Here is a 17,983-nt window from a genome sequence, read left to right as displayed (position 1 = left end):
AAATCCGAGACAGGAAAGAAAAAAACATTCAGTGGCTTGCTATTCTATCACTTTTTTCTCGTGCAATAGTTGGATTTATAAAAGCAGATATAGTTGAATCACCAAACATGTATTTTATACCTGCACTAATTAACGAGTTAACAACCTCGGAAACAGTATTATTTTTTCTCTAAATCATAAAACTAACGAACAAGCGTTGTGAAAAAACAAAAAGTCGACGGGAAGAATCGCATAGTAACGGCGGTATTGAAAACGTGGAAACAAATGGAAAGAGAAAAGACGCTCAACGCGAGGAAAAGCCGAGGGCATCGCGCTCGCTCAACCGAAGAGTGAAAATACGGGAAACATGGGCGCGTACAACCGTGCCTAGCGCTGTTTACACTTTTTCTTGTTGCACCCTTTTCTCTGAATACACCTCGGCTGTCTGCTGTCTTCCTCTCCCTACATTTCCATTCCTTTCTCGACGCTTTGCCCTGGCTGCCTTCATTTCACTTTCGTCAACACTCTTCCATTTTCTCCTTTTTATTTTTCATCTCGCTCTGCGTCTTTGTATTGGAGCATTTCCTTTCTCCTCCGCGTTGATTTCAGCGGTTGTTGCACGCACACTGTGATATCGGTCGCTCGTGACATTGAAGAGCATTGTTTTTTTTTCTTTGGCAGAACTTTGCGAAACTTTTTAGTAGTTTAGTGAAAAGGTGTATCCTTATCGCACGCAACAAACAAAAATCCTTGTTCCGCAAAAGTTAAAGTTTCACGAGCTTTGCGGTTCTCTCTAACAACGAATTACCAAGCAATAATTACTCGTAATTAATTTCTGCGTTGCGGTCTTTGGCGTAACTTTCAACACTCGACGCTTTCCTTCCTATTCTCTCCAACTCCTGCTTTTCTCTCGACCCCCGCCCACGCTATATGCTTCTTCGTCCACTTTTTTCCGGCGGCGACTGCTCGCGCAATTTTGCTGAAAGCCGCAGACCGCCGAGACTGGCCGAATATCGTATATATACATACACATAACCGGAGAAAGTGCAAGAGGGAAAAGGGAGATTAAAGGGAAAGAGGGGCGAAAATAAGCGAAAAGTGCGAGAGAGGCTGAGCGAGAAATATGAAAAGGAAAAGGATTAAAAAGATCGAGGGGCAAACAGAGATGAATGGAATTGTTTCCTTTTTTTTTCTATACCACTGGAAATATAATTTTCGAACGTTTATACCCGCGCACAGTTCTATCGCTCTTCGTACGTGTATATGCTTCCATAACGAATTCAGTTGCCCTTGGATTTTCCCGAACGCGCAGACGCATTTCTCAAGATGCGGAGGAGCTTACACAGTATTCCCCCTTTTTATCGCTGGCTGGCTTCCGTTGCCACAGCCATTCGCGAAATATTGTCGACTACTAAATCAGACCAATCGGCTTTTATAGCTCCCGCTCTCACTCGAATACGATCAACCGAGGAGATTAAATTTACTGCTGCATCCAAATATCTCCGAGAAAATCTGCGTTCGATGAAAAGCGTGAACTAAAAAAAAACAAATTTGTTTCAGGTGCCGGTGGAGCGAAGGACACTGCCGACGGATCTGCCAGGGCCGTCGCGACGACGTCCCTTCACGAAGCGCCACTCGCCCTCGACGGAGGCCTGTTCGTCGACGGGCAACGGCAGCGGAGGCGGAGCCGGCAACACGGCCACAGGCTCGGGTATGCAGACCAGCTGCTCGCTGCCGGAGACGCCGGTCTTCGCACGGGGCAGCGATATCCCGAGGACGCCACAGCACGCGAGCGGAGGTAACCCCACGCAGCCGCGCAGACAACCCGGATGGTACGCGCCCACCACCGCCACCACTGGGTAAGCTCGACTTTACCGACTCGTGATACGGCACGCTTCGGATCTTGAATTTTCAAACTGACGATAAACGATCGCTCGCAGGTACCGGAGGAACAATCCAGGCCTGGAGCAGGCGATAATCGGCACGGAGTTGCTGCGGCTTGCGGGCGGACCGAATCGCGGCTGGTACCCGACGCGCAAGTCCAATCAGCCGCGGCCAGCCTCGATCGAGCACCTGGAGCGGCTGAACAGCGCGTACGACGCGAGGCTGCCAGGAGCCGGCGAGCAGAGGAAGCCCCTGACCTTGCCGACCAACATCACGCCCAACAAATACTTCGGCCAAAGTAAGCACAGCTCCACCTCCAGTACACGCGAGGCGCTCAGGAGGGTCACTAGCTTACTCATCAAGAAAGGTAAGCGTCGGTAAAGTTGCGCGACAACGACTATCCTCTTAACCGGCGATCATCGCACATCTGCAGTTATTATCTTTTCATAAACCTGACGGTTCATCGTACGCGGAAACTCGACGAGGAGCCTGTTATTTTTGCTATATTTGAGCAAAGAGCTAAACTCGTTTTTTTAAATTATCGCTCATTGAGTTTTCGTGTCTTGCAAATAACCGTCGTCAAAATCATAACTTTCGACATTAATAACATCGATCAAAACTTCTTTAACTACTACTCGACCATCTGGGTGACCTTTCGTGGCATAAAACTACCTTTAGGTAGATATTATCAGCATGCATTCAACAGTTCTATATATTATCATTATTACTATACTATTAATATTACGTCACTTAGGTGCTATGCGCTTCAAACACTTTTATATTATATTTAGTGTGATACTCTAATCGTTTTCTCATATACACGTGCCAAGTTAGTAAGTTGATTCGATCAGAAGGTCAGTCGGTTCATGACGACGCTTGCGTCAATGATAGGATACGGTACGTAGACGTTTGTGTGTTTGAAAACTAAATTATCCTTGATTATATATTATATCTGCTGAAAAGGACTCGTGAGCTGCAAATGTGCTACCATAGGTGCACCGCATGTTCTGTTTTAGGATATAAGTCTACTTTTAATACTTGAGTGTCCGTTTTGATTGAGTATATCGATTTGCTTTGAGCTTTGAAAATCAATATGCAATAAGACCGTTAGGGCAGCTAAGATGCGCTTCGAATTCAAAAAAAGGCGCTCAAATCCGTCGGTACAGTAGAAATCCAACCTCGGGCCATCGGTACCAAAGGTCCCTCTCTCCGCCTACTCCATCATTTCGCCGCAGATGGAGCCAGCGATCGAATCGACGGGCGACGCTCTCTCGGTTCGATTTCCGGCTAGCAGCGGCACCACGTGTGGCCGCTCACCTCGGCACCTGGCGCCACCTATGCTCGAGCCGGCAACGGTCACCGTGTCTCTCTCTCTCTCTCTCTTCCTCTCCCGGCATTTCTAACCGCGGATAGCTATATAGTCGAACGAAGGCGAGAGAGAGAGAGACCGACCTTGAATGATGACGGGGAGGACAAGGCCTCTCGCTCTCGCTCGCTCGAGCGTCGTACACGTTGCTAAGGGCGCTTAGCAAATGAATCACTGGATGTATAGCTATCGCCGCGACGACGACTTCGTTTCTTATTTGTTCCTCTTCCCCTCGCGCCTCGAGACATATTTCGCCGTGCGTCCAACTGTTGAATCCGGAGAGGGCGCGAAAATTTCGAAAAGATACGACTTCCGCTGGACGTATATATACGCACGTCCTTTTTAGAAAGCGCTCCGCGTACGCTCGAGGTATTTCTCGTCGTCGGCTGCGACAGTCATCGGATTTTTGGGAAATCGTCGCTCGAAAAAGTAAAGCCATAATTATCGAATTTCGGAGAGTTTTTGCCGCAGTAGGGACTCGGCGATCGGGACGATGAGTCACCGAAATATTGGCAGACACTTTGGAAACCTTCGCGCACACGTATAATGCGTAATGCATCGCGTATAGATTTAACGTCACGCTCACATCATCTGACTCACGCTACTCGATTTACAACTTATTCACGTCTGGCTCTAATTGATTTCTCTTTGACGCGAGCTCGCATCGGCGCATCTTATGAGAAAAAAATAACTACTCGATTTCGCATCGAGGAATAGATATATATCTTCGCGAGAGAGAGAGCGAGAGAGAGGGAGATCTTGTTTACATCGCTATCGAATGGCCTTTTTTGAGGTCATCGACAACAAGTCGAGAGTATATTTTCCTGAATGTAAGAATAGCTTTAATCGACGATCGACTATTTCTTTTTCCAAACATCCCGACTAATTCCAAAAGCTCCCAATAAACAATCGCGCGTACAGTGCCTAAAACAAAGGAAAGCTAAATCTCCCAGTGCCCATTACGTAAATTAGCCGCGTACAAGTCCGAACAGCAAACACACGTCGGCATAAAGCCGCATTATCCGCTCAAACGCAGAGAATCGACTTTACAGCCCTCGCCGCGCGCATACACAATACCGTCGTCCTGCGCGTATGTGTTATATGCATCGTGAAAGTCGTCGACGCGCGAGAACTTGTAAAAGCTGCGGCTGTACACATGTGAAAAGCTGTACCGAGGAAGAAAAGCCCCGACAATGCGATGGTGCATCGGCGCTGGTGTGTTGGTCAGGGCGGAAGCTTTCCGAGGCGGAACTGTCTCGGCGGTTCCGCTATCGATTCGCCGCAGCCGCAGTGAATGTAGTGGTATAGAGTATATAGCAGTCGCTGCCGCCTTCTGACGCTGCTCTGTGGGGCTCGTGCGGATTTTCCAGTGACGCTGCGCGGGAGGATTACCCATATATCGTCGCCTGGCTGGGCATTGACTTGCTGCGAGATTAGGAGGGATGAGTTTTTTCTCGCGACGCGCGATGGTACACTGAGATTATATCGTATTCGAAAGCTCGTTTCGTACTTTACTCTTAAGAAAAAGTCTCCAGCCACAAGGGCTGATTTACCGCGCATTAGCGTCGACTCACCGGCGCAATGCAAGTAACGAATGTCGTTGTCCTCTGGCATTGTTTAGTTGCGGCTTCGCCGGCGTCGCAGTTGTTTAACTCGCAAATTGTCGCGCTACCCGAACAATGCGCGCGACGCATCAGGCGAACTCTCAAGTCTCTCGACTCCGTTGCGCCTCGCTCCTTATCAATCGTTTTATTTATAGAGAAGGAGGCTTCGTTTTCACGGATAAGAGCACACATGCACTCTTTTTCCGATCGACTCGAAAGAGAGCACATATTATACTCATAAGGCGATTGGGAAACGAGCGAACAACATCGCGCAAACGTGCCGATAATGTAAAAGGTTGACCGACCGGTAAACTGCGCTGCGCGCGCGCGCCTTATCGCCTGCACGCTCGATATACGTATTATACACACACACACACACGGACACACGCCAAGAGAGGCGAAAATAAATTTTATGCGCTCGTACGGAGTTTGGTAACGATGAAGAATTTCTCTCGCGGAGATAACCGGGTGTTTTGAAGATGATTCGCCGACTGCGATAACAAGGGAGTTTTGGAGGTATCGACGACGGTTTGCGGTATACAATGGGAGTAGAAATCAATTCTCGTTATCGTCCGAGGGCCGCGCGCGCGGTGTGTATATTGAAAAGCTGTGTTCGCTCGGGTATTGACTTTGATTGTATTAGCGACCTTTTACCGCGCGAATCGATATAGCAGCTGCGGATAACTTTGCATTTCAAACGAGCAACTAATTAAAGTACACACTCCGGCGAATCGAGGCTCCTCGCGCCGAGAAACGAGGTAATGAGAGGCTTTTTTTCTGAAAAATACTCGGCTATCAAGCCGCAGGTGCAAATGGAGACATTATATAGCCGGGGCTCGTCCGGCAGATTTTCATGCGGCGATAAGTCACGTGACACGCGCGCAGACACGCACCTTACAATTTCGAGCTTCTCTCGAGTACAAACACGATGTAGAATCGCAAACCGTGGATAAATTCGTCACGTAGCTCCGGCTCCGCTCGTTCTTTCGGTGAGTAGCCGCGTATGAAAATTCGTGATTAAAAAAGTTCGCATCGCAGGCGTTCTGATAAGGCGGGTTCTCGTCCACTCGAAACTTATACCATACCAGAGTGCGATAAATAAACCACCAGCAGGAAAAAAAATAGCCCGTGTAATTTCGGCGCTACGGTCGTTATACCGAAAAAGAGGCACGGGGCTCCCGGAGGAGGAGCATCGTCCCTGCGACTGCACGCACACGTGCAGCTCTCTCTCTCTCTATTCTACATTATAGTACAGCATCGGGGGCGGGTGTGCGCGAGAGAGGGAAATGTTTTTCGCTCGTGCAGTAGCTCAGCTCGGCTCTGTACGCAGGGGGTAGCAATCCTATTCTTCTGCTCTTCTGCGTGTGTCTTTGCCTCCTTTTTCGTCCATTTGCGTTATTTATAGATGTCGCGAGGTCCAGCTTTATTCGTTTATCTAATAAGAAAGCGTTTCATCGATCGATCGATGTATCGCGACAAAAGCCAAGTGCATAGCCCCGTCGAATTAACGAGATAGAGTAGTGCGCGTAGGTATAAAGGAGGGGGCGGCGAGTTCGTCGTCATCGTCCTCGGCTGCTGCGCAATCGTTACTCGCGCCGTCTGCGAGCACGTCTAGCGCCAGCCAGCAGCACCAGCCAGTGCTGGAAAAATGACCCGGTCGTACCCGTACGCGCGCGCGCGCGCACTTGCGGCACTGAACACCTCGACTCGTGCGAGGCTAATGCCGTTGCCCTCGACTCTCTACATGTATTATACAGGACGAAAGCTCGGGGAGCCGAGAGGGACATGTCACTTGTCGATCAGTTTTTGCCGAGCGGACTCTATACAAGAGCGCATGGATTAGGTGTGCTTGTATGCCGATAACTAACTCTCGCAGATTCGGAACGCACAGATACATCACGCGCCAGCGCTTTTCTTGTCCCTCGCTGTCGAGAGCTGTGCAACCAGCCTCGTATAAGAAGCCTCCGTGCTGTAATGAACTTTCACATCTGGATATATACCCGCGAGCGAGAAAAGGGAACGATCTCGATAAATACACTTTGAAAGCAGGCGAATAAATTTTCCTTATCACTCTCGCGTGAATTCCGACGCGATTTTCGCCGGTCATACCGACTTCATTTCCGTCACGTCGCTCTCAACCCCCGAGAAATCATAAAAATCCATCGACCTGCACAGCATCAGCCTCTCATTGATCTCTCCATAGCATCGCAGATATATAACCTCACACACTCCGATATCGCCGTCTAGCCTCGACGCGTTCAACGGAAGAGTGTCCAGCCGGCGACGACGGCCCAGACACCGCGCTCCCGGGAGCTTCTCCACACTATATACGTATTACGCGTAAAGATGCTCACGACGGTATAACACACACACACACACACACATCGCTCGCCTGCGAGCTACCTCAATAGAAACCAGTTTTTCACTCGCCCGATGACGCAGCCTCGGTGGAATCCTCGATCGACGATCCTTGCACACGTTTAATTGAAATTTCGCCGCGCCCTAATTTGTTCTCATATATTATATATATAGCCGCGAACACTTTCGTTTTCCGTAATATCGCGCTGGAATTCGCGCTTCTGGAAGCGTTTCTCTGAATTTTCAATAGAAGACTCGCGCGCGCGCGCGGTGTGGATTTTTTCGTTCCCCTATAACTTCTCGGCATTCCGCGCGCGCGAGCTTTACTGCTGTGTTGGAAACAAATTACGCGCCTAAGTGCAGCGCGAAATCGCTCCCGTGCGCTAGATATTATGCGGCGCAGCTCGTTGCGATGCTACTGAAGTGCTGAGGGAGTATTGAAAGTAATTTTTCTTTTTACGGGAGAGGATTTAATTTGAAGAAGCTGGTAAATTACACGGACGTGCAATGTTGCTGTGTAATTCGGAGCGGCACGCGACATCTGAGTATGATTATATTACTTTGCTTTAAGGGAACTTTTACAATGCGATGTAGGAAGGAGCTGGAAAGATCAACCTTAGGCTGAGACTCGTGTACACACGCGCTTTACCTCGCATAAATCAGGCTACGCCCATAAATCACCTAAATTACACGTTGCAGCCCATCTATCAAGCGGTCTACGACATAATTATCGCGCGCGGTTATACTTCTCAATCGTTGCGCGGACAATAAAAGCGCGGCTAATACAAACTCGAGAGGCTAGATTTATCGGTCCTCCTCTCGCGGAATCTCGTATAAGGTTTGATTATCGCGCGAATTAATGCTATAAGTAAACCCACGCGATTCGCTGCACCGATTCTTCCGAGTCTGCATATAAAAATCGGCGTTTATAGACGAATCGGTTTTCCCTCGGAAAATTCGATGGCGTGCTTGGATTCGCTTACCCTGCACTACGTCAACCCGATACCTAGTCTAATGCTCCACTCAGGAAATATACATTCGCCCTATATATAGTCGATAGAATTCGATCTCGAGGAAACATCCACATGCAGCGAGTATCGTACACACCCTGCACATATATTTGAAATAACGCGGCGAGCTCTCGGCTATATTATACGAGTTTCGCATTATGAATTTTCCAGCGCATAAATCCGCGTCTGGCCGATAGAAATTTTCCGGAAAATGGCTTCGCCGCGCGCAAACTTGTTTGCGAGCGAAGCGCCGGCCTGCATGTATCCCTCGGTGACGTATCGAGTGCGCTACTGTGACGCGGGAAAAGTTCCGCTGCTGCGTGGCATTATACATACGGTTTGAAAAATATTTCCATTTTTACCTCGCTTGTGCTCTGTACGTATACTGTAAAAGTGATCGGTTATTGAGCGAGTTTTTGCGGTGCGCGCTGAGCGGAACAATGGATATACGTGCATGTGTAATCTCAAAAATGAGTGACTCAAGCAGAAATTATTCGAGATACGGTCAGAGAGGCGCAAGTGCAATCGACACCTATGAACGTGTGTCGTATTACTTTAGCTCGCTCAGGCGCGCGCGAAGCTTTGTGCGGTAGAAAAGAACGCGGATTTGCAGGAAGTGCAGCAGACAATTTTTAATCTCCGCCTCGCAGCCGTGCGCTGAATATTCACACGGCAGTCTTGGGTGTGTATACGGTATTGCACTTTCGAATTTATATATATATATATATATATATATCGCATTGTGTCATTTGTTATGCAAATGTTTGACGGCCTGAGTCGTCGGTCTAATAATAAATCGACGCACAACTTTTTACTGACGTTCATCACTCCGCCGAGAACAAGAAAACTCACTCCGCAATAGCGTAATCCCATTTCCTCGCAGCGTCAGCTCCGATCCCGTAGTTTTCTCGCGAGAGAAGGTGAAAGCCAATTTCGAAATCCCCCCGAAAATTCACTGAAGCGTCATCCCCTGCCGAGAAAGTAAACATAGCGCGACCTTCTCCGAAGTCTCCTCTCGAGTTCCTCCGCGCGTTGGCTCGAAATCCGCTGCGCTAGACTGCATCAGAGGCCAACTTCCGGCTTTTTCTTTCTTCTCCAGTTGACAAAGTGCCGTTTTCCTTCCGAGTCTCGCGTAAGCGGCCTTTTTAGCGATCCTCATATCGCTCATGTGTATAAGGATACAGCCGTATAGGCTGGTATGTGCGGAAATTGACGAGGCTAAATAGAGAAATGCGCACATGGAGGAGTTAGCGGATGTTTTTTTTTTTGAGAGATGATTGACTCTAGCGGCAGGTGATGCTGTTTTTCGCGTTGAAAGAAGGACGTGTGACGCATGTGTTTGTCAGGAACAGTCGGCTTTGCCAAAAGGAGCTTCGAAAATAATCCCTTTTAATCGTCAGCTTACTATGCCAAGTGTCAAGCGCTCTATGCGTTTCTATTAATAATGCTGCTGCATTACGAGAAAAACAGGAGCGTATCAGTTTCGAGACGTTTTTACGCACGCACGAGCGTATAATCGAGTAGCTTATGCGCGTTTGGAGCAAACTCGACTCTTTGAAAGTCTGGGAGGCGCGGAGCGAGTTTCTTCTATAAATAGACGAAATTTCACGGCCTCCCACGCATCGAGTGACAGATGCTCCTCGCTCGCCGATGAACAAAGCTGCCTCTGCGCGCCTTAATCGTCGAGTTACGCGGAGTAGCTGTTGGTTAAATTTTAATTAGCTGCGCATTCTCTGTAATTTAAAAACTCGCACTTTTACCGTAACTGCTTAGAGTTTAATTCGATTGACCGCTCGATCGATCGACTAATTGCTCCGAAGGATTGTTGCCGGTTCGAATCGATCTACACAGGCTCGCGCTTGTGGCTTTCCTACGGGTTCTCTTTCGGAGGGAGAGAACTAATGGCGATGAAAAGAAACACGACTGACGCGCACGACCCATTGAACTGCTTTCGATACAAAAAAGGCAGCTGTATTGAATTTCACGCGCCTACCTTGTCGGATCAAGTCGATTCTTACAGACGAGTAGGAATCTTCTCCTCGTGTAGACCGAAGCTATCGTTTTTCTTCCTCGAAGCCGGTCCCTCATAGACTTGTACATTCATCTCTGATGGACGGCCTGTAATCGATTCGAATTATCCTCTCCCGAAAGCAAGAGCTAAAATACACTCGAAACGCATTAACGTTATTAAGAGCCGCGGCGCAGTGTCCCGTTGGGCTCGTGCTTCCGCGTATACTGTGTAAACCGACTGATTGTCCCGCGTTGAGGAGCCAGGTGGTTTCAACATGCCGTCCGCTCGCTCCGAGCCAATCTTTCAATGGGCGCACTGCGGAGCCACTTTTCACTCGTCTACCGCTACTGTTGCTCGACAGTCGCCGGTGCATAACGCGTTGTTATGTTGTTCTAGGGACGTCGGGCCGTTGAAACCGGAGAGCTGACGTTCTCGAGGCTGCTCTTGTGCTCGACTGTTCGAGAGCTAATTCGCAGCCACGTGAAATTTAACGTATTTAAAAATTTCAATAGCGAAAGAGCGCGCCACACAATTGCGTGCGCTCATCTCCCTGCACGCTCTCTACTCCCGAAGCCTTTATATTGATTTATACGCCGCGGAGAGTCCAGACGTCTACGTCGCTTATATATAGTATACATCATGCCTCTCGCGTTCGTTCTCACTCTCTCTCTCTCTCTCTCTCTCTCTCTCGGCTGCACGTCGAGCTCATCGTCCGTCTGTATAAACCTTTTTTCTCGGGGCAGAGGCTTTTATTGCGCGCGCGGGATTATAATTGCGCTTGGCTTCTTATCGGGCATCGTATTATATAGATATAACTGGATATATACTCCGAGCTCCACTTTCTCAACTGTGCGCCGCGACTGGGAATCGGATTGCGAAACTTTTAATCGATGCAACGGCTCGTAGATTTATTTCTGTCCGTTATTTAACAAAAGCCGATAATTACCGCAGAAAAAGTAATGTTGAAAAAGTATACCAGCACCGCAATATAGGCTCTCGGAGTCCGACACTAGAGCTCGTCATAAAGGTATACGCTTACGACATGCCTACCTGCAGCATCCCCATCAGCGGCGTGTAATAACCGCTGCTGCAGATCCTCACGGCTAATGGAGATACTAATTTCGTTGCGAGCCTTCGCGGAAGGGCAGATCGCGAAACGCGCAATTACACTGATATCGGCCTACGCCGGTGGCACAGGAGCTTTTTAAATCTCTTCCTCGCTTGTGTGTCGATATACATAGGCGAGCGATTTTACTTTCGAGACTCTGCGCGCTACCGAGTGCGAGCTTTAACGAGGATTCGTCGTTCTGGTCGCGGCTATATGGGTGCGGGGAACAGGTTTGCGGGAAACATTGCCGCGAGTGTACGCGTGTGCGCAGTATACAACACGGGACAGCGTTGATATATCAATTACGGTTATTTATTTATTGCCATCCGCTTGTCGCTCGATAGCTCGGAAATTAATGGCTGCAGTTGATTTAAATTCAATGCGCGGATGTATTATACTCGCAGTGTGTTTAAGCAGAGTGCGCGCAATTACGCCGATGTTTACACTCTTAAGGACCGATTTTCGCTTTTCTATTTCCGCAGCTAATGCTCGTGCGAAACGAGAAGGAAAAAGTTGTAATAACATTATTTCGAAGCGACGATCAAGTCTTTGCGAAACTTTGTTAAAACCCCGAGAGCAGTTTGAATCGCATTTGATTCCAGAGTCCCGCTATCTCACCCGAAGTTTTTCCCTCTCGCGCGTGGCAGGCCATTCCGTGAATTAACTGCGATTCCAGAACGAGTCCGCGCGCGGCGTAATCGTCGGCGTCGAGTCGTCGAGAAAAAGCAATCGTCCGCTTTATTTGTACGGAGACTCACGTATGCTGGATAAGGATGATTTTTCGGTGCACCATCGGACACGCTATATACATATATATGTATACTGTTTCTCGAAAATTGGGTCTTATCGACGCTCGTTAAACGAGATAGCTATTACTCTTAAATGGGCGAACGTCAATCAGCCGTGAATATACGAGATAATTGCTCCCCTTAAACGCTCTCGTCGTGAAAATCCATCATGCGACGAAGAAAAATGGTACGAATTCGTTATTTAGGGCGAATAACAAAGTTTCATGCGGATGTATCACGTGCACACTGTTAAATTTAGCGTCTGCACACGTATATACGGTAGAAAATTAGTCCTTCGCCTAAACTAGTTTAGCTGAATCCATTGTATAGTGCAATATCGGCCCTTAGGGTCGCCCGTCCACTCTGATCTTAATCCATAGTTAACGACCTCTTTGACCTATCTCTCATACTTTCCAAAGTGAATCTGCTACAAAATTGCTCACGCGTAGAGCCTCTAAGCCTTTGCGATAAGAATCATCGTCGGTGCATATCCTACGCGCGATATAACGATTCCCTCGAAGAGATAGCGCGGCGCGATAAAACTGCATCGCAAAACTGTACTTGTACTACGCTTTCTATACACGATGATTGCAGGCTCTCGAAAGCTCAGCGTGACTCGAGAGTTTCGAGACGTTGTAACGCGGGGTCCAATCGCGTAACGTTTCAATTTCGCTAATGAATTATATTGCTGAGGATCTCTTTTATCATGCGCTGCTTCTATTCTCGCTCGCTCTCACCTCTTTTTTCGTATATAACGCTGTCTTCATTTTTATTGTTCTCTCTCTCTCTCTCTCTCTCTCTCTCTCTCTCTCTCTCTCTCTCTCTCTCTCTCTCTCTCTCTCTCTGTCTTCATATTATATTTACATACGAATGTTTATTCTATATTATATCGGATATTATATTCTCATACACGATAGATCGATGCAGGCCGCTCGACTAACGCACTGTTTATCTTGTTGTTTCAGGGGGTGGAAGCAAGGACGGGAAGAGTGGCAAGGATAATCTTTCGCCATCCGGTCCTTATGCTGGTAAGTTTATCTCTTATCGCTTCCGCGCAGACCGATGAGTGTCTGAGAAATCTATGCACCGACCTTTCCTCTTCCTTCTTAATCACTCGCTCCCGACATACCAGTCAATAATCACTTGTTATTTAAAAAAAAAAAAAAAAAAAATACCTCGCCCTCGCCGGGGATGGAACCTACGTCTATTTCGAAGTCGCGCCAGATTCACGTCGTCGTCGGGCACGCGGAGAAATAGCTAAAATATTGTTTGCGCTGCGAGTCGGCCAAAAATAAGTGCCGAACCTTGCACCCCCCGCACACGCGGCTCTGTGCAGCGAGCGGTATTTTCAGAAGGCGTAAACATTACAATGTCATTAACGAGATTCCAAGCTGCTCTTTCTCTCTCTCTCTATCTCGCGGCGAATCGATTAAAATACATCGGCTCTCATTAAGCGAGCAAATATAGTCGAGCCGTCTATTTCTCCCACTGCTGACGCCGTTTCACCTTGCGAAGGTCGAACTAGATCGTCTACTCTGTGCTTTTCGCGGGTATTTTGAATTTTCGATCGCGATATCGGATTATCGATGGACGTTGAACCTCGTGCATCGCGATGCGAAACCTCGACGTGTATATATGCTTTACGTATACGTAACGGAAGGCAATAAATTAAACGTTAAAACGGATAACGGCTATAAATAAAGCGCTTAATTTTGGCGAGTTGAAAAACCGCATCGCGCGTGTCTACTTTCTGCAGTAAATATTTTCAGAAGCACGCGGCGCGCCGTTCGAGAGTTACTTAAGCCTCGAAAATATAAACCGACACGTCATCCCGAAACAATGAGCATTATTCCAAAATTAAGATCAGGAAACGGAGCTGCGCGCTAAAGGAATTTTTACGAAATTAGGAGCTTTTTTATCATAACGTTTTACGCTATGGATCGTGTCGGGTTTTGCATTTACCATAAAACGAATCCGCGATAAAGGCGGCTATAATTTTTGACGCGATACGTCCTACCCTTATAATAAACCCTTTTTACAGGGCACTCTCCCCATCGTCTAATACCTACGCCGTATCAAGCACACGAGATACGACTTTTTCCAGGGCGCATCGTCCAAACAAAATTTAAAATTCAAATCACTGATCCCAAACGGTATAATATGTAGAACGTGTGCAGGAAAAATTTTTTCCACCCGAGAACGCGCGCGCGCACATGCCGACGAATTTAACGCGGCGTCGGCGACGGTGGTGGCACAGTCATAGCGAGAGATCCAAAATATCTCCTCTCCCAGCGCTTCTCTCGGGCATCATCAGCAGCAGCACTCGGTCTCCTCCGCGAACGAGGAGAGCCTATTAATATTACCCGGTTATTTTTGAGGGGGACCGAGTATGCGCGTGTGTATGTGTGTGTGACACGCTGTATACGCGCAGAGCTTTTTCGTCTCCGCCGCTGTCCGGGGGAAAATCAAAGTGGATATCTTGATACACAGATTTCTTTGATTCTCGAGCCCGAGAGAGGCTTATTTTTAGAGAACTCGCGCGCGGAAAAGTTCATCATGGCACTTATTTCTCGTCTTGGATACTTCGCTCGGTCTTCAAAGCTCGCAAGCGTGTAACCGTAAAAGCTTAGCTCGAAAAAGAAAAGGCAGCTCATCATCCTCTCCCAATCCCGCCGTGGCATTGAAATTTCAATCGCCCTTTCAGCCCGCAGCAGCAGGACAAAAAGAGTCGAAGCGCGAGAACCGTTCGCACTCCGACTTGATACGCGCTGGGAAAAGCAGTGTCTCATCCGCGCCGTAAACAAGTCTGCGCGCAGCTCTTGCGTTAACCGTAAATCGATGTTTTCGGCAATATCGACTGCAGCAGCAGCCCTTAAAGGCGAAGGGGGTGGCGGTGGCGCCGAGAGATCGTCGGGACACACCCGAGAGCGTCTCCCTCGAGCGCGCATACGTATATATATATATAGATGTGCCGGCCGGCCGCGTGCTCTATTGGTATTGATCCAGGAGTACACGCACAGAGCGCCGCTGCTGCTGCTGCTGCTTTTTCTCTCTGTGTCTGCAGCGCTATCTTCCTTCCCTCGTCCCGCGTTCATTGGCCTCTCGATGTACCGCGTTGTTGTGAAGCCGATGCCGCAGAGATGCCGATTTTCCTAACAAATGCGAGGTGGAGAAGAAATATTTTTCGACGTAATAACCGAGCGACACTCTACGCCTTATCGCATCCACGAGTGTGTACACACGCGATATCTATATAGTAGCTTCCTGCGCGATTCGCTGTCCAGCCGGAAGAGAGGCTGCTTTGGATTCAGCTGACGCGCCGACTGTATGCGTATAAAAACGTGGATGAAATATTTTAAATCGAAGCCCTCGCCGCTAACGAGGACGCGCGACTTATTCTCCTCGATGGACTCGCCACTCGCACAACTTGCCTCGATTATTGGAAAAAATACGTGATATCGCAAACTAACGACAGACCCGTGCCAACGGGTCACTACCGAGCTGTTGTTGCAGGTGTCGAGACGAGCGACGCGCCGAAGAAGAAGGGCTTCTTCAAGAACTTCTGGAAGCGCTCGCGACACTACTCCCTGGAGAACCAATAGCCCAGGTGCGCCAGGGTAGCCAATCGCCAGCGACAGGGACAGCAGCGAGCCACGGCCAACGGACACCTCCAGCAGCAGAATCAGCTCGCGATATCGAGCAATCCCTGCTGCTGCATCGTCCAGTGAATCCGAGGATAAGCTTCGTTCAACATAACGGCCAGGCTTAAATTCATCTATCGAGTTTTATCGTCTTTTCTCATCCTGTTTTCGTCTGTGTGTCTGCTGCGCTTATTCTATTCCGAGTTTTGCTCGTTTCTTTCGGTTACTATACATGTATATGCACGATATGTATAGGTTGTGTCTAGCGCGACGGTTTCTCCTTTTTCATCGATCTATATGGGCCGGATGTTCGAAGGTATAGTCTTCATTAACAAAGCATATGATAACGCACGACTAATGTATTAACGATTATTATCCCGCTCTGTGTTCGAATGTCCGGCTGTCTAATGTCTTAGATTTTTACAATTCGGTTCAATATTATACTGCGAGAGATACGCTATTTATACAGTATATATACATACGGAATTCGCATTGCGAGTACGCGACTGCCAGTTCTACTGCAATAGAGCACTCTAAGCCTAAGACACACACGTTTTTACAATAATATTATTACAAATTTCATAAAGACAATTAGGGTGTAAGCTTGAGGATATAATATAATGTAACGTGTATCCTCGGATGAAGAGGAGGACGATTTTCTAAAGAAAACGAATAACGAGTGTACCCTCAATGCGAATTCTCGTGATATGCCTATACGTATATATATATTTGTAGGTAAGTGTGTACAAAGTTTAGCGAAGGTGTATCGCGCCGCGCGTATATAATATATATATAATACGAGAAGCCGTTGCGCTAGAACAGCTGCTGCCGCGGAGTATAAACACGCGAGGCATATACGTATAATCACTCTCCGAGAGCTGAAACAGTTGTATTTCGGAGTTTCTCTCTGCGCGCAGAGCAGGCGTGTGTTCTTTCTGACAAAATATAATATGGGTTGGAAAATGCAAAAAAAAAAAAAAAGAAACGAGAAGAAAGTGTAAATAATTTGTTCATCGCCGACGAGTGAGAGTATCGCTGATATCCCTGATCCTGAAATGATGACACACGATGATTATATGACACGAAAGAGAAACAGCAAACCGCGCACAGACGGTCGAAAATGTTCGAGGCGAAGAACGAACAATCAATCGTAAAATCGTTGAACTGGGGAGAGAATTGCGGAAAGAGAAAATAAGAGAGTATTTTTCCCGTCGCTGGACATTCGCCGATGGATTGTCTACCCTGACGTATAGTATCTATATAAATATATTATCTTATCGATGACTCGCGCGCGCATAACACGCGCGCGTTTCCTTTTTCGTTTTTCATTTATTACGTATGTATATGTAAACGAGCTTTTACACGAGTACGGATGTAACGATGACGATATGTAGGGCTATAGTGCCAATTTGTTTACCTTCCTGCATAGTGTTTTTATTTTTTGTTTTCAAGCCCGCGCTTGTGTATTTTTGACGAGTACGGAAACTTGTTGTTTTTCTATCATGATGATATAGCGACGCGCGTCGCGTATATTACGATTTTTTTCTCCGCACCTCAAGCGATCCTTGGAATACGGATAGGAACGTGCTGATTTGACTATTTTTTTTTTTTTAGTAACTTTGACAAGAAGAAAACATAACATTGCGATCCTCGACCCACGAGGAATTATACTGCATAAATTGAATGGATTTTTTGCGACTGTATATCTGTTCCTTTGACAAATATGATATGTATAACGAAAGTGCGATTCACGAGTTTTTAAACGTGTTTGAGGTGTTTTTTGTCTCAAATGTGGGCCGCGAGTTTGTCTATGACTCTAATAACGCCAGATAATTTTTCATACGCATCGTATATTATAATGAAGAAAAATAAAAGAATGAAGAGTAAGAAAGAAAAGTGTATAGGTTTGAAGAAAGAGCGAAGAGAATGTACAATCGGGCCGAATGTCCAGCTCCAGATCGCGAAGAAAGCGCGGAAAGTTGGGAGGAGAATATAACAAGTTAATTGAATGACAAAAAATGAGTAAACTTTGCAATTTCTAGGGTCTAAAAAGAGGAAGTCATTTTGCACATGAGGTAACAATAAAAGGGATGCTCTTTTCGTCTCGTTTTCTTTCTTCTGATGCGAATGAAGGTAAAAAAGTTTAAGGTATAAATAAGAAAAAAAAAGATAAACTTTGTTGTCGTGATGCTGGATAGGCTCTGGCTACCGAATATACATAATGTGTTAACGTT

At 47.2% G+C, this 17,983-nt stretch overlaps 1 protein-coding gene across 4 annotated transcripts in view; it reads left to right on the top strand.

Moving 5' to 3' along the window:
• Window positions 1–17,734, top strand: part of LOC100679613 (dentin sialophosphoprotein) — a 119,516-nt gene extending 101,782 nt beyond the window's left edge. For 2 of the 4 annotated variants that reach the window (XM_003427083.5, XM_003427084.5), the window contains exons 11-14: window positions 1,540–1,838; window positions 1,920–2,230; window positions 13,074–13,136; window positions 15,613–17,734. In XM_003427083.5, coding sequence (XP_003427131.2) covers window positions 1,540–1,838; window positions 1,920–2,230; window positions 13,074–13,136; window positions 15,613–15,710 — 771 coding nt within the window. In that variant the 3' untranslated portion in view covers window positions 15,711–17,734. The remainder of the gene's footprint in view (window positions 1–1,539; window positions 1,839–1,919; window positions 2,231–13,073; window positions 13,137–15,612) is intronic. The other 2 variants (XR_512498.4, XM_003427085.5) reach the window with 2 other exon arrangements.
• The last annotated feature ends 249 nt before the right edge of the window (window positions 17,735–17,983 follow it).

The sequence above is a fragment of the Nasonia vitripennis genome, chromosome 2, assembly GCF_009193385.2.
Source record: "Nasonia vitripennis strain AsymCx chromosome 2, Nvit_psr_1.1, whole genome shotgun sequence".
Lineage (NCBI taxonomy): Eukaryota > Metazoa > Arthropoda > Insecta > Hymenoptera > Pteromalidae > Nasonia > Nasonia vitripennis.
This window is presented reverse-complemented; position numbering and strand designations above follow the sequence as displayed.